Genomic DNA, 23,545 nt, shown 5'->3' with positions numbered 1-23,545 from the left:
GTGTTTTGTGGACTAACTGGCAGCTGTTGGTAACTGGAAGAAGCCAAGGCTATTCTGGTTTAAATTATTACATGTTCTCATTAAGTATAAATAGGGTCCTGATTTGTGAACTTGCCAGTAATTGCTTCTGAATTGTGGGTATGATAACCCAACTCTGGGTCTCTGGCCTCAACAACCCAATTGCACGGGAGTAATAATACTTCCGTTGACCCTGGTGTGCATTGACGTGTTAGCCGGAGAACTGATGGACCGTTAAGAGGAACAGAAATGTCACTCGTGGTCCCCGCTGTCCTCACTGGGAGACACGGCAGATCCTCGCCGTGGCGGGTAGGGGCCAGTGAGACCACCCGGGAGCCTATCAGCAACTGAAGCCAAGTGTCTGCGCAGGCAGGGGAGCCCCTGAGTAAAAGGGAATTCTTTTTTTTTTTTTTAATAAGATTACTTATTTGACAGAGGGAGAGAGCAAAGTGGGCAGAGCAGCAGACAGAGGGAGAAGCAGGCTCCCCACTGAGCAGGGAGCCCAATCCCAGGACTCTGGGATCATGACCTGAGCCAAAGGTATGCACTTAACCAACTGAGCCTCCCAGGCACCCCAGTAAAGAGGAATTCTAAGAAGGCACGCTCAGCATTCGCCAGGGAAGGGCTGGTGTATCTCTTGGGGTAAAGCAGAAGAATGAGATTTCTCTGTCAAGAGAAAGAGGCTTTTAAAAATTAGTAACACTGACCTCGAAAGATGAGATGTGCTAACTCTAACATTACATTGTATGTGCTTGGGGGGGGTCCTGCGTCTTTCTGCCCAGTTGTGTTAATGACCTCATTTTCCAAATCGCTTTGCAGTTACTGAAATCGCTGCCTGTGGGTGTTGGCCAGATCTACGGCTGTGATAACCCGTGGACGGGCGGCATATTTCTGTGCGCCCTTCTGCTCTCCTCCCCACTCCTGTGCCTGCACGCTGCCATCGGATCGCTGCTGGGTACAGCAGCAGGTGAGCAGAAGCCGAGCAGTTCTGCGCTGCCTGCCTCCCCTCAGCTGTCTTCCATACCCCAGACTTTCTTAAGGGCTCTGCTTCCAAGGGACCAATGGGAGTAGCTCCCCCCACCCCTGGCCTCCTTCCAGAGCGTCCTGCCTTTGGTCCCCAGCTCTGACCGCACCTGTCTTACCTCGTAGGACTCAGTGTTTCGGCGCCATTCGAGAACATCTACCTTGGACTCTGGGGTTTCAACAGCTCTCTGGCGTGCATTGCAATTGGAGGAATGTTCATGGCTCTCACCTGGCAAACCCACATCCTGGCTCTTGCCTGCGGTGAGTGTACCGTGCATCGGAGGGAGGGTTGCTCATAACTATGGGATCAGTCCACGCTGTACAAAGGGACTGGGTGAGACCCCTGGGGCTGGGGTTCCGGTGTGGCCCCCGGCTATCTGCGTGTGTGAGCAGGACAAGGGGCATCCCCTCCCTGGGAGGGTTAAGCTCTGCTGTGCCCTCCTCATTGGCTGTCGTGAGGACAGGAGAGCCTGTTAAGCCGTGTTAACCATTTTGCCATATGCGTATATTGGGGGTGGGGTAGAAACGTGACTTGTCCTATTTCTTCATATTAATTGTTTGACCCAAGAAACTAAAATGAAATGACTCAGGCTAGATACAGAGCCATTCCTCCTGCTGAGTCAGGCAGGACTACACGTGGCCCTTTGGAATCACACGAATCCAGCTGTTCTCACACTTCAGGGAGTGTCAGAATCACCTGGAAGGCTTGTTAAAGCACAGATGGCTGCCCGCAAGCCCCCGATTCCCCGTTCGAGGTAGGGGAGGAGTTGGCATTTCTAACGAGGGCCAGATGGTGGTGATGCTTCTGCTCTGGGGACCACATTTTCCGAACCACTGTGTTCATCCCTTCTGACCCCGGTATTCCAGCCAGACTCGGCCTGTCAGAGCTGGAAGAGGTTCTGGAAATCTCCACTCCACCCCCCTCATTTTACTATTGGGGTTCTGAGGCCAGAGAGGTAAAGTGATGTGCTGAAGGGCATCCAGTCCGTCAGGGTAAATGCAAGCCTGGAATCCCCATTTGCTAACAACCTCTCAAATTACGCCCACCTCACCACTCTGCTTCCCAGTGGCAGCATTTAGGCCGTTCGGTAAAAACAGAGCTCGAGTGATTTAGATTTGAAAAGCTAATGGATTTCTCAAGCCCTTGTAAAGAGGAGGCTTAGTCACCCAGAGCCTCTGGCATCCCTAATCCAATACAAAGTAAAAGTATTTAAGATAATCTGTTGCGTGTAAGGACTGACCTTTGCTAGGGGATATGCGGGGGGAGGAATGTGGAATGTGCAGAAATTATTCCTAACCTAATAGAAATATTTGTCTAGAGTCAGTTTATCACCAGAGGAATCAATCCAAGTCATCGAAGCCACTATTACAATGGCCGATCACAGGCTTACACACACACAATGGAATACTACTCAGCCATAAAAAAGAATGAAATCTTGCAACTTGCACCAACACGGGTGGACCTTGAGGGTATTATGTTAAGGGAAATGAGTCAGAGAAAGACAAATGCCGTATGACTGCACTGCCATGTGGAATCTAAAAAAACAAACAAAACAAAGCAAAACCCAGACTCATAAGTACAGAGAACAGATCGGTGGTTGCCAGAGGGGAGGAGGGCAAGGGGGTGCAAATGGGTAAAGGGAAGTAAAAATTTCCAGTCATAAAATAAATAAGCCATGGGGCTGTCACATACCGCAGAGAAATATGGTCAATACTGTTGTATTAATTTTGCTTGTGCGGCGGATGGTGACAAGACTTTACCGAGCTGAGCACTTCACGCTGTCTACAAGGGTGGAATCGCCAGGCCGTACACCTGAAACTAATATAATATTGTATGTCCATGATACCTCAATTTAAATAAAAAAATAAAAGAGTAGACCGCAGGTCAGGCAGGATTTAGAAGGGATTCCTGCACTGGGCGGGAGGCAGGACCAAGGATTTCCAAGGCCTCATTCAATCTGGCTTTTCCGACGCCGTAGCAAGGTGCGCACGTCTCAGCGTGCTGCGGCCGTACCGCGCACGGGCCACTGGGCCCATTTCTCTGGAGGACACGGCTGTTTCACCGACTAAGCCTGCCAAAGCTCTTCGCTCATTGTCGCACCTTTGTTCACAAGCTTAGGGCAAAGGAGAAGACGGATGATGTGCTCCCTGGGCTAGGCCCGGTTGGAAGCTTTATTGCGAGACTGAGGTTTCAAATCCCTGTTCGAGGTGCATACCTTAATGTGTCTGTGTCGGCAGGAGCCGCACATGCACATTAAACGCTCATGAAGCAGCCCAGGCGGTACTGGGAAGAGCGAGGGGTTAGCGGCGTCAGGCCCAGAAGCCGCCGAGCACGGAGAGCGTTCCGGTCCGGGGCGAAGCCAGGTGGGTGGGAGAAGCCCACCGGAGGCCATGTGAATATATTGGTAGTGGAACAAGGACACATCTACAGCCACCAGATTGTCTGGGGGCGCGTCACAGTTCAGAAACGTCAAGAAGCACCTCCCAGAAAAGGTGGCTTCTCTGTACCTCCTAAAAATCGAGAGGAGGACGTCTGGTTGCTGGAGGGGGAGGTCAGGGCCAGCACGGGGACAGTCTGAGCACGTCCTTCCAGATCAAGCAGACACTGTTTTGGACACAAGAGCTGTTGATGAGGTCTCGACAGACTGGAAAGGATGAGCCAAAGATGTTTGCAGATGGGTTTCCTTGAAGCAGGAATAGCTTCATTATTTTCTTGGCTACAGGAGTCGTACAGGCCTGTTGTACAAGACAACAAAAATTCAATGAATACAGAAGAGTGTAAGGCAGGAAGTAAAGGCATTCCCTCCTACTCCCTCGGGGCAACTTTTTTCTTCCCTCTTACAAGGACCCTGTGGTTACGTGGGGTCCGCTTGGATAATTCAGGCCAATCTCCCCATCTCAAGACCTCCAACTTCATCACAGCTGCTAAGCCCCTTCTGCCTTCTAAACTAACATAGTCACAGGTTCTGGGGATTCCAATGGGAACATCTCCGGGGGCCGTGATTCCGCCTCTCACGCCTGCCTTCCTCTGGACAGGTCAGATATCTTCGCTGGTATAGCGTCATGGTTAAGGCAGTACTCGGAGTTTGTGGAGAGCCCAGACCCTGGGGCCCAAATCCTAGCTCCGCCAATCTGAATTCCGTAGGTACCACATTCATCCCCACAGAGGCCACATGGATTTCCCCCGCCACAGACCACGTGTGAGAGTGGCTGTTTCGTCCACCCTGGGGTACCGTCCGTCTTCTCCGTCTTTGGACAGAGAGCGTTGCGGCAGACCTCCAGCCCCTCTTGCCAAGCAAGTGTCACGTGGAAAATGTGACAGCAAGTTCCAGCTTGCCCACATCACCCTGACCCTGCCAAACGAGAGACCAACTCTGCCAGCCAGGGTGAATAAGTAACAGACATTTATTACAGAGTTGCGCTTTCCCCGGTTCCGATGGCGTTATCAGGAAGACGAGCGGGAAACGGATAGCGCCCGGCAGTGCCGCCTGCCCTGCCTCGAAACCACAAACGGCCCACCAGGAATGCCTCCATTTTGCTATTTTGTCCGTGCAAACTGGAGACCCATTTTTCTCTCTTTTTATTTACTTTTTTTATTTAGAGATGGGGAGGGGCAGAGGGAGAGAGAGAATCTTAGCAGGCTCCACGCCCAGTGCAATGCCCAAGGCAGGGCTCGATCTCACGACCCCTGAGATCATGGACCTGAGCTGAAATCAAAAGAAGGGAGTTAACTGACTGAGCCACCCAGGTGCCCCAACCTTTTGTCTCTTTTTACTGCTTGGGTTGTCCTAGTAGGACTGGCACACGGTGGTCTGCTGGGATGGACACTGTCTGCTCAGCACTCAGGGCCTTTCTGGAGCACCGTCAGAGTCCTCACCTACACCCCGTGGTGTGCAGACCTTCACCCTGCTGGGAAGCTTTCCCGGGGTCCCACTCAGCAAGCCTTAACTGATGGGCAGCTACTGTTAGTCCACGCTCCTACTGTGGAGAGGAAAGCAGCTTGTCATTGCAGGCCACTTGGAAACAGCATGGCAGGAAGAGACCAGGGCGGCCTCTGTGCCCTCCAAGTGCAACCGTGTGAGACGGAGAGGAATGGCAGCGAGGTCTCAGGTGCTCAGGGGAGTCTCGGAGAAGAGCCGGTACCCAAGAGAGCAGGGCAGAGTGTCCTGGTGCTTACCTGTGGGCAGTGAATATTTGTTAAATGAGTGAGGGAAGGAAGGAAGGAAGGAAGGAAGGAAGGAAGGAAGGAAGGAAGGAAGGAAGGAAGGAAGGAGGGAAGGAAGGAAGGAAGGAAGGAAGGAAGGAAGGAAGGAAGGAAGGAAGGAAATGGAAAAAAAAGAAATTATCAAAACCAAAGAATCTCTTCCAACCCAAGCCGCTGCTCAGGGGAGCATTGTGGTCCCCCCACCCCACCCCGGGGACAGGGATGGGTTGACACCTGCTGTTGTGGAAATACAGGACTGTATTTGCGATTCATCTCCTCCCTGTAAAGTGCACCGTCAAGTTGCCCTTTTACAAACGACAACACTAGATTCCGAAGTTCAGTGATTTGTTGTACAATAAAATGGCAGAGCTGGGGTTTGAAGCGTGGGCTGTTTCCAAGACCAGCCTTTCCGGCTAGCATGAGACAATTCAGATGTGAAAGAATTAGGTACGCTGTTGAACAAAAATACCAGGATAAAAAGACCAAAGACTGAGATGAAAGGATGGAAGTCTATGGTAAAGTAAATAGAACCAGAGCCCCTCCCCCCACTTCCCACCTCGCCCCCGTGGCAGCTCACGTGACTTCCCACCTCGCCCCCGTGGTCTAGACGGTGGGCTTGTCTAACAGAGGGGAGGGGTGGGTCCCCCCCCCGTGGGTCCCCCCCCCTCCCCCCCCCCCTCCCGGGGAGCCGGGAGCCGTGTAGCCAATGCAGGAGGGTCGTTCTGCAGCTTGCCTTTGTGAAACCCAAGCTCCCCTGAGCCTCCCTGAGCCCCCTGTTCAACTGATGATTAGGTCCTTGAGATCTTTGTGTTGTTTTACTGAAGGTCACACACGGACTCAAATTACCTTTAAGATTCGTGCTCACTCAGGGTGAATAAAAACACAGTGTATGAATTCACTGGCCTGTATGCAAATCTTAATGGTATTTGGAACAATGTTATTACGGGGAGAAATCCCAAGTTTGTGGTCCGTTTCTGCTATCTTTTTATTTCTTAATACCATGATTTTTTTGTCACTGTGAATTCTAACCATTGATAGGAGACTCCTAGATGCATGTGTTGTGACCGCACAGAAACCATGCCATCTCAAGAAACATTCATACGTTTCATTTTTTTAAAGATTTTATTTATCTTAGAGATAGACAGTGAGTGGCAGGGGGAGGGGGCAAAGGGAGAGGGAGAGAGAGAATCTCAAGCAGACTCCATGCCAAGTGTGGAGCCCGCAGCAGGGCTCCATCGCCCAATCCTGAGATCATGACCTGGGCCAAAATCAAGTGTCAGACGCTTAACGGATTGAGCCACCCAGGCACCCCTATCATTTTAATTCAACGACACTCAGATAAAATAACAGGAAAGTTTATTTGCCATGGAAGGCCTTTTCCTTGGGCATCAGCAATAACAGCAACAGAATAGTAACGACAGAAAATCTCCCTTTATTGAGGACTACTTACTGTGTGCTGAACCCAAGTATTATCTCCTTTCATGATGACACCAACCCCGTGAGAAATTCCTGTTACCTCTATTGTGCAGGTGAGGAAGTAGAGGCTCAGAATGGAGGCCACTAAGCTTCAAAGTGGTGGGGCCTGGATTTGAACCCAGAGCTGCCAACTGTAAGCTTGTACTTGTAGCCAGGGTGCTGAGCTCGCTGGTGAAACATGGGTGTTTCCTTTCCAGGAGATTTATAGAAGGCAGTCTTTCTTTTAACGAAAAGTGCACCTGCTAAGCGTTGTTGCCCTTTTTTTGTAGCTCTGTTCACTGCCTACCTTGGAGTCAGCCTGGCCCACGTGATGGCTGTGGTGAGTTGGCTTTAATCTGGGTTTAATCTGGATTTAGCATCAGCGTGACTGATCCGTCTTCAGGGATGTGGAAACCCTCCTGAGGTCCCGCTGGGTGGTGTCCCTACTTCCCATCTCCTGGACTGGCCTGTTCCACACACTTTCTAATATCATCATAAATTTTAGTCCAAACTGTAAACACCGGGCTTGCTAAAAAAAATACGAGATTGCATAAAGAAGTGAAAGTTAGGTTGTGCAACTTATTTATCAAGTTCATACTGTAACTCTGAGAGTCAGGAAGCCGACTTTAGAACATCTTCTACTTGAACGGAAAGCCAGGACCCTGTAGCGGGAGAGAAATCAGGAAAGGGAGGAAAAGGATAATTGGCTACAGACCCAAATGGTTTCGGTTTTGTTTTTAATTGAGCCATTCGTTTTTCATACCCCTTGTCTTTTTTTAAACCCCCTGTCAGTCGTCAGTAAGGCGTCTTCAGACCCATGTCCTAGCTAAATTATTTAATAGGCAAAATCATGGGCTGTTTAGTGCCTCCTGCCGCTCTTTCTCCTTCCTTTTTGGCATTGTGTTGCCCTTGACCTTCTTCAGGACTGCCTGAGTTGCCAAGAACAGCCCCAAGAAAGGACCTCCCCCCAAAGAGCTTACAGTCTGTTTGGGAACTGCAAGAAAAGGAAGGAAAGCCAGGAGAGTCCAAGACTAGCCTGGGGGGAAATCAGGAGGAGGGAGGTCACCATGGGCCGAACGAATCAAAGAGGGCCCTGTGGGTGCGGTGAGGGATCGGGAGCCCCTGGTGGCTTGCAGGGTGACACCCCTGGGAGCCCAGGGTCATCTTCACGCATGTGGTGTAGGATGAGAGGGAGGGAAAGGTGTGCAAGGTGGACGTGCAACGGACCACCTAAGGCACGGACAGTGACGTTTTACCTGCTAAATGCAGCCCGGCTGGGATCTTGGACTCGGTCTGGGGGGCAGGAGCAGAGTCCGCATCGGCGCCCCGGGTCGCATCCCCGGGGCTGAGTGAGACTCGGAGGAAGGGCGGGGCTCTGTACCACCGTCTCACGGGAGCATGTGGCTTGTCTCCTCCCCTTCAGGCGGGACTGCCGGCCTGCACCTGGCCCTTCTGCGTGGGCACGCTACTGTTCCTCTTGCTGACCACGAAAAATGCCAACATCTACAGGATGCCCCTCGGCAAGGTCACTTATCCTGAAGAAAACCGCCTCTTCTACCTCCAGGCCAAGAAAAAAAGGATGGTCGAAAGCCCTTTGTGAGGGCAACCCCCGCCCACACGGCCAAGGTCCCAAGAGGGGCCTGGCTGAGCGCCCCAGGTGACCCCCAGGGTCTTGGCAAACTGCTGTTTTTCACTGGTAACAACGTCCACACGAACCCATTGGCAGTCTGTTTTAGGCTCATTTTTGCGGCTTTCTTTTAAACTCCGGGAACATCCCCCAACATGTGAGAGACACGTCCAGATGGTCCGCCCTGCTGGGGCGGCGGTGCTAGACATGTGATCTATTTATAAAGGCAAATGCTCCCACAGAAAGGAGGCGTGAGACCGGGGCTCGTTATTTATTGAGGCTCTTGGTGTCTGCTTGGCTACGTGGCGTTCGCAGTATTAAAAACGAAGCTCTACAAACCGACTAAGCCTTCAGTGAACGGAATTCATGCTCACAAAATCAAAGTCAACCCAGAATTCTCCGATAAGCGGTATGACGGGTTTAAAATGAATGCACGTTACGAGCGACAGCTGTGGTGCCCCTGGCTTATTCTGCAGCTGCTGGGCGGAAGGGCCTGGATGCTGTCCTGTGTGTGTGTGACATTCTCCTGCAGGAGACACTTGATTCTTTCCAGGCTCACGCAGCTGTAGGAGGGAGAAAGGGACCTTATCAGTCAAAATTATTCTGTAGTGTTGTTTTTAACATCGCAAAGGATGTTTTAGATAAAGTTTATGGTCTTTCTCATGAGAATCGATTTGTTTAAGGTAAAATAAGAGAGGTTCCTGCCTTCACCAGTCCCTAGATATTAAAGAAAAGTTGCATTTTTATACAATACTCAGCATAGCTATTTTTCCTTTAATCCCCAAGTTGATTTCGTAAATGCCAGGAATGCATAGAGCCAAGTCATCAACCTCAAGGCCCTTTAAAACCACATTTGTAACTCATCTGAGGATGTCTTGTATCTTATCAAGACTGAAAGTGAAGGTCAGATTGGTTCTGGGTGCTTGGAAGTTGTTGAGCTTCTTACTTTAAAAAAAAAATTCATTATTTTCTGCAGGCTCAAAATGTGCTCACTCAGAAACCTGACAAGAGATACCAGTAACGGGTTCTCCTCTTTTTCCTTGCTCTAAATTTGAAGTTATCAGTCCTATAAACATTCTATAACCAAACATGCATAGGATGCCGTGGAAAGTTCCGCTCACTACCTTCTCCTTCAGTCTGTATCAATTCAGTATTTTGGAGGGATTCAAAAAGAGAAACCATGGAAGCCTAAAGGATTTTTCCCCTTGGGGTTTGCGGTGCTCAGTGCAAAATACAGTTTGCTGCATGAATAAGCAGAAGGGAAGGAAACCTACCAATATCTCGGGGAGGAGTCCACTTCTTCCTTTTCTCGGGAACACAAACATTGTTCCAATTTAACAACCCTGTAACCAAAGCCTTTTGAAACCCTGACTTTGCAACTGTCACAGAGTCATAGGCATTCCTGCGGAAAACCCAAACTTTCATTGTTCGAACGGAAATCTCCCTTGTGAGGGAACCTGTGAAATAAGATTTGGGAGGGGGGTGGAGGGGAGGACGCAAAAAAGCGAGCAGAACCAAAGATAACCGGGAGTGAAGAACGTGGGCCGTGGCTGAGTGGACCCGAGCCTCTAACATGTCTTCGGGCCCATCTTCACGAGGAGCTCTGGAATGTTCTCCGTGCCTTCTCCTGGTGTGCTCACAAGGGGTGTGAATGGGAACACTAAAGCCCTGTACATTGTCTACTTTAAATGACATTAATTTTCTCAAACTATTTTTGTTACTAAGTATTATCCTGAAATGAAGTATTTTGTTAGTTTTCTTAGGGATCACTTGTGTTCTTTCCTGCTGTCTGTATAACCAGTTTCCAATTAAGAAGATGAATAAAATTATACTCACAGCTCAGTTGTGTGTAAATTTTGTTGAAAGGTCACACATGCCTTGTAGAGCTCTCGTGGATGTTAGCAATCCCACGCGTCTGTGTGTATTGCTTAGACGTGCTTCTGTGTTGATGTGCCGGGGCCCTTACCCCTTTCTTACACGTGGTAACAGTGTATCCGGACGCGTGTTGAGCAGACCCTATTCAAGTCAGAGGTATGGCCCCACCCCTGTGGGCCTCCTCTCCACCTGCGCTGCTCTCCGAGCTCAGGGGTGAGAATGGATCACTTAGGGCAGTCATGGATGTTCAGGGCGCCCTCCTAACACTTGGAGGGGAATATCCAGGCAGCTTCCACGCGTGCCGTACAGGCCCCAGGCACCCCCTGCCCCCCAGGACTGAGGCTGGGCACACGTCAGCGTTCTGGGAGGGGCTGCTTCTCAGAACGTCGCCCTGAAGGCGAAGCCTCGCCACGCTCCTCTCTGCTCCCTGAAGCTCTTCTCTCCCACCTCCCTTCCTCCATGGCTAGCATGTTTGGAGGAAAACAAGGTAAGAATGGAAACTCACTCCAGGTTTCAAAAGCAACCCAAACAAGAAATAAGAGAAGGCCACAAGGGATTGGCCCCCTTGGAGCGCCCTCCGTCAAAACATAAGCTGTCCACGGGGCGCCTGGGTGGCTCAGTCAGTTGGGCGACTGACTCTTGATTTCGGCGCGGGTCAGGATCTCAGCCCTGCTTCCAGCTCTGCTCTGGGCGTGGAACCGGCTTGAGGTTCTCTCTCCCCCCTCCTCACCGCCCCCCACCCTGGCTCACACATATGAGCAAAACAAAACAAAAATACCCTCTCCTACCTATTGTTTCAAGACGATAAATCTCTGAGAGTGATCTGTCTGGTCACGAAATGCCCCCTTTGGTCTGAGGTAGAAAACAGAGGTTTTGAGGCTCTTCAGCTAAAGATTCCAAACGCTGTCTAAAGTTACCCATGGTACCTGATTAGCATGGAGTATGTTGAGATAAGAGGTTCAGTTCAATGGGAGACCAGGAGTTTCCAAGGGGGCTTCTTATAGACAAACTTGCAGGAATATTTTTGAGGTGGTTAAGTATAGCACGACGTTTTATGCACAAGAATGTTTTCAGCCTTCCCTTTATTCCAAATACTTCCTTCTAAAAGGCTTTCATCTTTAGAGTGGAATCTGTTTCTTGAACCTGCATTGACACCCTCCCTCCCCCCACCCATCATTAGAAGGCTTGTAGCTCCAAGGCCATAGAATGCCCTTTGCTATAACAGGCTCCAGCACAAATCCTGAAGGAATTTAAACAAATACAGGAACTCATAGACTTTGAAAGAAGTGCATTTAAGTCCTATAATAGTCTGCTTTCACGAGCTCTTAAAATTGAACTACAAAATACATGGAGTAGATCGAAGCAGACATAGGTGAAATCATCTAAAAGAAAAGACTGCTCCCCGGTCTGACCTTCACCTTACTGTTAACTAGGTAGGTGTCAGCACAGCAACCGCAAGCTTCCATCTGATGGGAGAGCAGGTCAACCACGGAAGCTTAGGAGTGGAGGCAGACAGAGGCAGGGGGCCTTCAGCTCTGGGAGTGGCGGCCCGGGAACAGGTGTTAAGGGAGACGCCTGGGTGGAAATGGGCACGACGGGCGGACCACGGTTTAGCCAATGTAATCATTTACATCCAGCAGCCAAGGCCCCTTGTCTGAGCCTGTACTCACAAGCTACTTGACTTCCTGTGTAGATTCGCCTTCTAAGGGAAACAAGGCACTTGGCTATACTTGTGAATTTCTGACCCTCAATAGTTACTTTTCTTATTTTAATTAATAATTCAATTTTGGTAATAGGTTTTTGTAAAGGTTGTTTTGGGGTGGGTTTTTGTTTTTGTTTTTGTTTTTTTGCCTATACATGTCACCAAAACCCAAATCACCCCATGGTATTCATTTAACAAAGTTAAATTTCTGAGGCTACAAAGGTGGGTGGGGTGGGAGGTAGTCAGGGAAGGCCTTCCCGAGGATGTGAGATTTAGGCCAATATCTAAAGAGTAGGCCAGGGATGGGTGCGTGGAGGAAGGTGGAGGATGGAGGGAGCGGTGTTCTTGGCAGATGGAAGCTCGTGCATAAGGGCCTTGAGACAAGGAGATTGGTGCTTTCACGACGTAAGAGAAGACTGACATGACTGGACCACAGTGAGTGGAAGGGATTGGAGTGGATTTGGAAACCAAGTAGACCACTGCGGTGACACAGGAGAGAGGTAGGTGGCTCAGACTCCAGTGACGGCAGGGAGATGGAGAGACAAGAGGTGGAACCCTCAGTACTTGGTGATGGATTCATGTGGGAAGTGAGGGAGAGGGAGATGTCAAGGATGACTTCCTGAATTCTCACTTGGGTAACAGGGTGGATGATGGTGCCACACAGAGATGGGAGCACTGAAGAGTCACTTCTCCTCTCATGCTATACATCTTCCTGTCCAAGCCCATCTTTCCAGAGCTTCAATCCAGACCCTTTGCTCAACTGTCTATGCGGATTGTTCCAAAAGTACCGATTTCAACACATCCAGGGAAAAACTCATCTTCTTCAACTACTCTGTTCTCCCCTCTGTGCTGAGCTCTGGGGAAAGGTAGCACCCTCTAGCCAACTAGCCAAGCCAGAAACAGTGTGCCATTTTTAGCCTCATTCTCTCACCTCTAGGCAATAGCCAAATTCTAGGGATTTTACTTCCCTGATAGCCCCACCATTGGTTCATTTATCGGCAAATATGTACTGAATGACTATTGATTACATAATGGGAACTGGGACGGCCATAGTGAACCAGACAGTCATGGCCTCTGCTCTCACAAGAACTTTTTGAGGCGAACTGACAAGTAAATGAGTAAAGGGAGTAGCGTGGAGATGAGGATGAGAAAGAGGTAGCTGGACAACAAGGTTGAAGAAAGTATTTCAGTGACTTCTTCCTTCTAAGAAACAGAAGATAAGAACATACCATTAAATACCAGGCACCCATACTTGCTGGAATATTCCCAGAGTACTTTAGGATACCCCAGCTTCATACAAGATTTTGTAGCCTCTGACTAACAAGATTCTAAGCAAAAGGTGAGGCAGCCAGCGACAATGATTAGAGCAAGCAAAGTTTAGGGTCAATTCATGCCTCAATTAGTCCTCTCCATCCAAAGAGTTGAAGCCTCTAAATGATTCAACGTCAGAAGTCCCCATTGGGAATAGTTGAGTTTCAATTCAATTCCAGCTCAATGAAGCACTGAAAACAAGTGTCTGACATTTTCTGCTTCACGGTTCCTAATAAACATTGAGAAAGCCAGTTTCCTGTTTGGGTTGGGTCCATTGGATCCTAGCCCTTAGAAGCTTTGAATTATATCACAGTGACATGCAAGGACGTGAAGGGGAAGAAATGAAGCACAGAGGAAAGTTGGCACGGTGTCAGGAAATCTGGCTCAAGTTAAGTCCTTCAGACCACAGGACACAATGGCAGCTAGGACATGAGTCAGTGACCCAAGAGCAAGCACATCTTGGGGCAACGAGAGCACGTGCAAGCAAGTCATAGGTGTGGCAAATCCAACATGGAGGCCCTTCTACCTTCTGAGACCCCATGTTGGCCTCTCGACAAGAGGCGAGATTTGTGGTAGAAGTAGCCACATACAGCACTCGAAATCACACCAGCCCCAGTAGAGGTGTGTTCAAAAGTACGTATTGGATTTCAAACATATAAGACCAAAAAAAATTAAAAAGTAAAATATCTCAATAATTTTAATTGAGATGTATACTTTGTATCCATTGGGTTAAATAGGAATATATTATTAAATTAATTTCACCTTTAAAAAAATTTTAATGAGGTCACAAGAAAATTTTAAATCCCATATATGACTTGCATTCGTGGTTCATATTTTACGTCTGTGGGACAGTGCTTGGTTAGACGATTCCCAATCCCAGGGCTTTTAATGGCCTGCAAAGTCTCCATGGCAGCTCAGATAGCACCCAGCTGTTGGAGCTGAAACTTCTAGAGAATTCATTATTCCCTGAATGAATGGGTAAGAAGTCTTTCCTCTATAACATTGTGGAGACACAGTTAGCTAATTCTGTAGTGCCAACTTCGGGTAAAATTTTACACCTTTCCAGGAATACCCTCTGCACCTCGAGGATGTCATTTTTAAAAAATAATCATAACACGCCTACAGAGTGAGGAGACTGATTTTCTTGTGTGTGATACAAAGTTATCCTGAAGGCAGAACCTGGAAAGTGGCCTCAGACACGCTCGGACCTAGGGCAGCATTGGTGGGATGCATGGGCTGCCCCCCAAGGTGCCCATGTGAAGAGTGCAGTCTCCCCGATGTGCAATCAAGGCTCATCAGCCACAAGCGACAAAAACAGCGAAGCCCCTGGTTATGAGGCAATAGGGAATAGTGGGGACCATGGCGAAGTGAAGATTGCACACCCCACACCAGCCCCATCAAAGTATCCTCATTTCATATATTTTTAAACACTATGCTAGCCAAACAAAGCCAGTTTGGGGGCTGGATTTCTTCCAAGGGCTCCATTTTGCAAGTTCTATGCCCAGATACCTCTTATAAATGCTCCACAGTGTTTTTCAACTAAGTGCATTCGTCAGAATTATGCAATAAGGACCTTTGAAAACACTGTCCCACCCCATCCTGGGCCTCCAGGATCTTTAAAAGCTCTACATACGACTCTAATGAGCTCTCCTACATAAAAGCGACTACAAGTTCAGAAAACACAGAGACCAACGGAAGCTGGATGGCTTCCTGGAGGAGGTGTGACTCTGCCCTTGTTCTGACACATTTTCTCCCTGGCTCATCGGGACTCGGCTTTGGAAGCTCATTTGGGTTCCTCCTGGGTCCCCTGACCACCACCTTTTCTAGAACCACTGCTAGGGTCCAAAGAAACGATGCTTTCATTAAGGAGCCATGTTTGGGTGGGCCCTGAGATTAACCATGTGGACAGCATACTCAGAAGGTGGTCAGGGGCAGAAGGAAGTGCCTGTGGTAGAACATCTATTGTCTTTAAATGCCCCAACCTTACCTATGTTGAGTCAGCTGACGATAGCCTCCCCCTCCCATCTCACCCTCACCTGTCCCACAGCCAACGCGATGGTACAGAGTTCTTATCCACCCTCAAGCTACCGCGTGAATACTCCTTTCCACCTGCCTGTAAGGATGACCTAGACATAGCTACGTGGATTTTCCACAGACACAAGAAAAGGCAAAAGAAGAAGGGTAACATCATTACCCCCCAGGCCCTGCTCCACCCCTCCCTGACTGCACACCTCCACTCATTGTGTGAGGCAGGCCTGTGTTCCTCTTTCTTCTGGGGGCCTCCTTCAATGTCCACACCTGCCCCCTTGTCCTAACTCTGACCTTCATTCACATTCCTCATGGAAAGTATGCTGTCACCTGCAGTCCTGCCCCCCCTGCCTGTCGCAGGGCCCCTGAGGGCTCCCAGACACAGGCATGAGGAGCCCCTTCCGCTGCATCCTGGATCTGCTGGGTCAGTGCCCTGGCCAGACCGTTAAAGTTTCCGAATGCACCCTGGTGTATACTTGGCCACAAGATCCGTGCAGACATTGTAAGCTTAATGCTGGTTGTAATTTAATGTAAAGCATTATTCGCTTCCAGGCCATGAGGTGGGGTCTACGACCCCAGGACTCAGGGTTAGGTACGGGACAAGGGTACGTGCACCCGGCATCAGAATCCGTGCGCTCACACCTGGACCAGATCGGGCCACACCTGAGTGATCAGAGCCGTACGGAGGCCCTACGATGCCTTGGCCAGCAGCTGCCCACGCAACCTAAAATACCTCCCTGGACTTCCCAGTGAAAGAGCATTCTATTGTGACAGCTGCAACCCGTTAAGATCGCAGATATTAAAAACCTGGTGGAAGTCATTTCTCAGGTTTCTTCCCACCGAATAGTCAGCAAGAACAAATCCTATAGGAAAGGGATTCTAGAAAGATGAGTTTTGATGGGTGAATCCAAGGAAGGCGGTCATCTAGAACTCAGGGAGCTGTCGTGCAAAGGAAGGGAAAGAAGAGGAGGAGGAGGGAGGTACAAGAGGAAGCCAAGGACAACGCATGATTAAAACCCATTCCCTGCCGAGCACATCGCAGTGAAGAGAGAAGCCAACAGGCAAGGACCAGTCAGCTGTGTGTCTGCGGCAGCAGGGCAGGCCGCGGGCTTCCCTCCATGCTACTTAGAATACGGTTGTTTCCTCTTCCCAGAATCTTGAAATCCCAGCTCGCCTGCCCTAATGGCCATTTGTTGTTTTTATCTTCCCCACATACTCCCTACTTTTTTCTGGTAACAGCATTCCCTTCCCTTAAGAGATCTGCTCCTTCCCAATCATGGGGATCTCTTGGGGATGCCAACCTCAATACCCTCCCTACTCCCAGGCACGGGGTTGGGGCGGGGGGAGTGGAGTGGCTCACACCTGGCCAATCATAGTACTTCAATCTCCTGGTCATAGGGATTGGCCCAAGGCATAGCCACCTGACCCAAACTGAGCCAATCAGATTCTCCCCGCAGGAATTTGAAATCTGAGCAGACATCCCGGGATAGGAGGAAGTTGGAGCTGCGTCTGACGACAGTGGTGTGGAGAAAGGCCATGTAACACTCAAAGCCATCGTGGCTTCTTCTGCGGGCTCAACCCCCCCCCCCCCAAGGCCAGGTTGCTATTACTTTCATGTAGTGAGCTATCCCCATGTCTTTCCAATAAACTGGTACTTAAATGAATTAGAATCCGTTTCTGTTTTTGCAACCAACAGCCAAAACTGATACGGAATGTTCGAGTAACATACTTAGAAGATAGAGTAGGCTGAGTCGAGATGGGGGAGTGGTGGTAAGGGAGGACCACCCCCCCCCCTTCTCCTTCCCGCCACTGCCCTATCCCAGGCTGGGAATCTGATAGAACTTGCTCCATGGGGTTAAACTATTAACTGATGTATGTTATGACCCCAACTGTGTATCCCAAAAGCTAAAGCTTTTGGAAAGGCGTGGCAGGAAAATGCCAGGCTATCAGAGCACTCTGGCTACAAATTTGGCTTAGTTAGAGCACATCGTATGGGCATGTGAGATTCTCTTTCTGCCTTTAGCAAATTCAACAGACGCCTGGGGGTTGAATAATCGTGCTCTCTGCCTGTGCAAGTTATCAAGCTATGGTCTCGGACTTCCTCCTTGGCCTCTTGGCTTTTGCTAATAGGGTGGACCAGAGCGGGACTGGGAGGCAGGATGCAGGGAGAGAGATGTGCCACTTTCGGCAGCAGTTGCCTGTCCCTTGTCCCTGTCCCGTAACCTGACTCACCACACACCCCCCGAGAGGTCCCATTCCTAGATGGGCCCAGCCCGGAGGTCCCTTCCTCAGCTGAGTTCTGTCCCTGCCCTAAAATTCAGGTCCTGAGAGGAAGCAGCTACCTGGGAGGATGAATAGAAGTGGGGAAGCCTTATCCCCAGGCCCTTCCCAATCACATTCTATTATAAATCACCCTTGCCAAAAAAGCTTAGCAACTTCTGGCCTTGATTAAGTGTCCCTTACTGGGGGGCAGCCTGGTGACAGAAGTACAGACTTTCAAGCTGGGTTGAAAGGGCCCTCGCCTCACCCTCCATGCTTTAAAATGCCCTCATCTGACCTTCCTCTGGCCACGCCCTTCCCTACAGGACAAAAAGCCCATGGGACCCAGGGCATATGTCCACCTGGAGCCTGGGACCCCCTTCTAGACCTGGCTTCAAGCACCCAAGATCACAGAATGTTCTGCTCAAATGACCAAAGCCTGCTTCCTGGGCCCACGAGGGCCCCTTCCCTGAGTCATTCTTCTGAGGGGCTCCTGTGCTTCCAGGTTACACACCTCTGGGCCCCTGGTGCTGCTGAGACAGCTGATGGAGGTGGGAGTGAGGTGGGAGCTTATTATCATATCAACCCCAAGGCACACCCAGGCCCCAAAGCCCATGCCAGGGCCCCGCCCCAGTGGCCAAGTCTTGCCCCGTGCCCCTCAGGTGGGGCCCAGGTGAGCCCCAGATGGAGGCTCCAGCTAGCAGACTCCAGAGAAGCCACAGCAGCCAACCAAGGACTCACCCATTGGCTCACCTGGGCAGTGACTCAGCAAACATGTCTGCCTGCTTATTCACTGTCCTGACCAACAGGACACGCATCTTCTGGGCCAGTGGCCATCCTCTCCTCTTCCCTTTTCCCTTCTTTAAATGGAAGCCTTTATTGTTATTCTCTCCCTCCCCCCAAAAGATTACACACTGGGTGTGTTGTGGGTGGCACATTTATAATTTTGCGAGGTTGAGCAGAGCACATCCAGCCCTGAGGCGAAAGGGTATTCAACAGACTTCTGGTTGTCTCCCGGGGGGGGGGGGGGGGGAGGTATGAGCAATGCAGTATTATCTTAAGCAGGAACATTTTTGAAATTGTGTATATGGGAAGAAGAGGGTGTGTGAGCTGGGCAGCAAAGTAACCGTTGTCTTTGTTTGGTCTGCACCCACCTCCCACCCCTGACACTTCCAGTCACAGACCTTGAACCCCTGACTGCACAGGGAGGCCCCTGAGCCAGGTTAGAACAATCACTGCACTTTACCACAGGGATTGGTTCAGGAAAGTCGTATGACAACAATTTCAGTTCTTCTGGCTGGAACTGGTAGAAAAGAACTCCTTTCTTTCCTGGTAACACAGGAAACTGTGAGTCCAAGGCTAGAATGTGAGTACGAGGCCGTCAGTGGCCATGTTCCCCTCTGTGTGGAGAGAGACCATCTGAAATTGGAGAGAATGAGGCAACAGGGAGGAGAGGGAGAGAGGCAGAGAGAGAGAGAGAGTGTGTGTGTGTGTGTTCTGGAAGGCCAAAGTGTCTGGATCTGGTCCCTGAAGTGACCATAAATTCCAATTCCTGTGTGTCTTCCTTACCTTCTAATTCTCTGGGCTTGCTCACCTTTTCTGCTTAAGATAGTATAGAAAGTGCAATTATCTCTTTCACCTAAAAGTCCCAACAAATCAACCAATTCTGAACATTTGAGTTGAACGGTCTTAAACCATGGCCTTTTACAACACTTTCTGGACTAATCCAGGTAAGAGATGATGGACAGAATGGCATTGGAAGGGAGAGAAGGAAGAGACTCTAAAGCACTTTGGGAGACAGAATCAGGACTTAGTGATTGACTTCACATGGGGAATAAGATGAAGGGCATAGTGAAGGATGGCCATCTTGGGCAGCTGAGTGGTGGTGACCGTCACTGGGAGGTGAAACAGAAAAGAGGCGAGTTGCAGGGTTTGGAGCAGGGGAATCCAAGTAGAGGCCCCCAGGAGGCTGCTGACCACAGTGGTTTGGGACTTAGCAAAGTACCTTGGGCTACAGATGATAATGCAAACCATGAGTTAATAAAATGACTCAGGAGAGCATAGGGAGTAAAAAGATGAACACAGGACCCCAGAGAAAAATCCACTGTTCAGCTGCATCAGAAGAAGGACAGCAGAAGAAAGGCCGAGAAGGAGCAGCCAGGGAGGCAGGAGGGAAACCAGGAGGGGAGGTAGCACGGAATCCAGAGGAAGGACAGATTCCAGAAAGAAGGGAGTGCTAGTGGTGACTGCTCTTCCGAGCGGTTGCCCTTGAGACACCACATTTAGGAATTCCCCTACGACCTCGACCTCAGGAGGCAGAGCTTGGCATGGGGGAGCAAAAGCTGGGGAGTCTTGGATTCAGGAGAGAGCAGGAGTTACGAAGTGGAGACAGAGAGTCAGGAAAACTTTGCTAACCTGTACAGAGTTCTAAAAAAAGAGGACAGCAACCAGAGCTGGATGGGAGATGGGAGGGGGGCTATTTTAAATGTGGGAGACACTTGGGGTCATTTAAGTGACTTCGATTTCACTGCATACTCATACAGGATCTCATCTGAACCATACAATAACCCCATGAGGAAGTTTTCCCATCCTACAGACATGGAACCTGGACCTTAGACAACATGAGTGTTGGAAGTCCTGGGAATCGATGGTAGGGTTTGGAAGAGGAGACACAGTCATTCTTTCCTTCCCTCTACACGCCCACTGCCACCCCCTCATACCAAGGGCCCCGAGGTGAGAAAGGCTATGCCTTCACCAGGTCACACAGCCAGTAAGTGACAGCATCTGGATTTGAACTTGTGTCTGTACGTGTTGAGGTATCCGTGCTCACCGCTTCCAGGCAGCCCTCGTCACAGGCTCCCGGGCCTTCCCCTGTGCCCTCTCCAGCCCTACGTGGCCCCGTCGCACACCAGGGCCCACGGGCCCGCAGCAGTGTGAGGCGATGTGTCTGGGGGATGGGAGGCTGGCGGAGAACATACAAATCCTTCCCTTTTACTCAATAGTAAGTAATTAAAAAGCTGATTTTTATATTAAATATATAAAGACATTGTTATGCAGAACACAGAATCACATGAATTTCTAAGATGAAATGTGGGATTCCCATGAAATGTCTTGCTTACAGCTGCCAGTTTGGCCTCCAACCAGCTCTTGTTTAGAATATTTAGAAGAAAACTATGAAAAACAACTGGCAAACAGGATGAAGGGCTTAGTATGGAATTTCAGAATTTCCAGCCTGTCCCGCTCACCTTCCAGGCTCAGCAAACCCCACGGCCTCACAAGAACCTTGCTTGATACCCCCGTACCTCCCCTCAACTCTCCCTCCATCTGCCTTGGTTCTCCTGCAGCAGGAATGGCCTCCTCCACCTCATTTACCGGAAGCATGCTCACCTTCCAGGAAGTCCTCCAGGACTGCAGTGTCTCCCCTCGGCTAAGCTCTGAATTAAGCCAGCACCTTCACGGCTACGAGGCATGGTTGCATTATCCATCTGTGGCGTGGGGTTTGTCTCACTAAGCATCTTGAGAGGACAGACTGCATCTGCTTCATATCTCTGCCCACACGTGGAGCCAGAGACCGTTCCCAGAGATTCAAAACACCAACAGCCACCCAGTGTAGATTTAAGGAAGACTCACATCTGTAATCTCGTGTGAACCCCATAATAGTCCCACAGGGGAGTTTTCCCATTCTACAGATGTGACGACTAACACTGAGAGGCTAGGGATTCTCGCAAGGCCATGTAGGTAGGAAGTGACAGCACCATTCTCAGACCAGAGTCCGTGTGCTCAACCACCATGAGAGGGTCAAGGGATCTTCACAGACTCTGTTGGGAACAGAAAAATCACCTAGCAAAGCTGCCCCCCCATTTCTGACCCACAACATCATTAGATACGATAAAATGATTGTTGACGTAGGCCACTAAGTTTTGGGGTAGTTTGCTAGACAGCAACGGGAAGCTGGGACACCCTCCCTAGGTCTCAAAGGGCCCCCTCCTCAGAGATGGCATTTCACCCTTTTTGGTAGTGTTATCATGGCATATCAGGCAAAGTTTGTGTTGAATGCCCTCCCAGCTCCCCGTCAGTGCCCTGTCCCAACATCCAGGCTTCTCAAGGTTCTCTGCCACACCCAAGTGTTCCTGATGATCCCCTCAAAGTCCTCCTGCCCCCAAGAGGTACCAAACCTCAGAACGCTTCCCAGCCCTCCCGCCACCCTTTCCACTCACCTGTGTTCCCATTTTAAAGGAAGGATTTGGTAACCCCAAAAAAACTCCAAGGTGAAGACTAGAAAGAGACCAACTAAAACAGCACCTCTGGGGGAGGCTTGAGAGAGAGAACCTGAGCATTCAGCAGTCCCCCTGGTATTTCTTCTCCGCCTCACACCCCTAGCCTCCTCCACGAACTGGAGGAAGACCATCAACTTCACATCGGATGTGGGAAGATGCCCACCCTCCCCACCGCCCAGCAGTAGGGTCTCATGAATTCTTGCTACCTTTTATTTTTTTTTTTTAATTTATTTGAGAGAGAGAGAGAGAGAGTGGGAAGAGGGGCAGGTGGAGAGGGAGAGAGAGAATCCTCAAGCAGACTCCCCACTGAGGGTGGAGCCTGTCGTGGGGCTCAATCCCACCACCTTGAGATCATGACCTGAGCTGAAATCAAGAGTCAGACACTTAACCGACTGAGCCACCCAGGCGCCCCAATACTTGCTACCTGTTAAATCTAAAAATGATGTGACACTTTGTTTTCTTTGCAGCGATGGTATTACAGATTTCATTCCCTTTTCAGGGAGAAAAGGTGTGCTACGGCCATTAAAACATTAGCATATGTAAGTTTTTTTCCGAGCCTGTCGAACACATCAGTCCTCCCCTGGGAATCCTCTCTTCTGCTCTGCTCACCACCTGCCATCCTTCCCTTCCAGCGCTGCTCTGATTATTAACCAAGAACCCACTGGAACTGGGATTGCCTTCAGCCCTGCCCAACTGGTTTGAACAAGCCATTAACCATATCTAAACAGGCCGTCCTAATAAAAAAAAAAAAAAAAAGATCACCCTGGAACATAAATGTCACTCCCCTATTATGCGGCTGCCCATAAAACTCCAGACGGCTTCCTGTTTCCGGGTTTGGAGCTGGTGCACCTGCCCAGCCATGTGCCATTTTCCCAATGGCTCTGAGAGAAGCAGAAAAGCCAGAGTCCGCAGAATTGTGTTACTCTGTCTTTGTCCTAAGTCGGAGGCAGCACATCCTGTGGCCTTACCAGGTGGCTGGTCACCCGAAATATAAAGGTCTGTATAAAGACCATATCCGCTGGTGGAGAGCCAGCTCCACGTGCCAACACACACCTCCACCTACCGGAGCTTCCCCCTCCCCCTCCTCCTCCACATCTCACCGCCCCCCTAGGCCACTCTCAAACCTGGAGAGGCCCCTCTCCTTCCCTCTACCCCTCTGAAGTCCACTTCCAGCCCCACTTCCTCTCTGAAGCCTCCATGGACCACCAAAGTGGTCCTGGGAACTTGCCAGAAATGCAAATCCCCACCCACCCCACCCCCCCAGCTACTAAATAGGAAGCTCGGGGGTGAGCCCAGCAGAATGTCTTTGAACAAGCTCTCCAAGAGGTTCTGATTCGAGCTGCAGTTTCAGAATGGCTGGAGGACATGATCTAGACAGTCTCTCGGAGAGAAGAGAGCGCATACTTAGAGCTGGGCGTGAAGCCACATGAGGCCCTCACTACCATGGTCCTCGTGTAACTCTCAGGCTCTTGAGTCAACAGGCCTCATCCTCTGCAGAAAACTGCTAAAACTTTCCTGAAGAAGCCTTGCTCTTTGAATCTTACTTAAACCCATGGGATTTCAAAAACAGTCCTTTACACAGACTGTCGCCTCTTCTTGAAATAGCTCTTTTCTTCCATTGACTGTCTTCTATTTGTCCCTCAGAACTTGTTTTAGTGGTCACCTCTTCCAGGAAGGCCTCCTAGTACCTCTCTTCTCATGTCAGGTGTCTCCCCTCAGTGCTCTTCTGGCACTTTGTAAGTATCTCTGTTAAACCTGATCGCTCA

The 23,545-nt window shown here is 49.9% G+C and overlaps 2 protein-coding genes across 2 annotated transcripts in view; one reads left to right on the top strand and one right to left on the bottom strand.

Moving 5' to 3' along the window:
* Positions 1-8,300, top strand: part of SLC14A1 (solute carrier family 14 member 1 (Kidd blood group)) — a 28,732-nt gene extending 20,432 nt beyond the window's left edge. Inside the window, exons 7-10 of the mRNA XM_026496233.4 lie at positions 838-985; positions 1,168-1,302; positions 6,991-7,040; positions 8,124-8,300. Coding sequence (XP_026352018.1) covers positions 838-985; positions 1,168-1,302; positions 6,991-7,040; positions 8,124-8,300 — 510 coding nt within the window. The remainder of the gene's footprint in view (positions 1-837; positions 986-1,167; positions 1,303-6,990; positions 7,041-8,123) is intronic.
* Positions 6,396-23,545, bottom strand: part of EPG5 (ectopic P-granules 5 autophagy tethering factor) — a 162,903-nt gene continuing 145,753 nt past the window's right edge. The window contains exons 44-45 of the transcript XR_008959700.1: positions 7,957-8,890; positions 6,396-7,362 (exon numbers count right to left, since the gene is read on the bottom strand). The gene's annotated coding sequence lies outside the window, so the exon portion shown is untranslated. The remainder of the gene's footprint in view (positions 7,363-7,956; positions 8,891-23,545) is intronic.

The sequence above is a fragment of the Ursus arctos genome, unplaced genomic scaffold (assembly GCF_023065955.2).
Source record: "Ursus arctos isolate Adak ecotype North America unplaced genomic scaffold, UrsArc2.0 scaffold_17, whole genome shotgun sequence".
In the NCBI taxonomy this organism is placed as follows: domain Eukaryota; kingdom Metazoa; phylum Chordata; class Mammalia; order Carnivora; family Ursidae; genus Ursus; species Ursus arctos.
The sequence above is the reverse complement of the archived record's forward strand: the minus strand, read 5'-3'. Positions and strand labels throughout refer to the sequence as shown.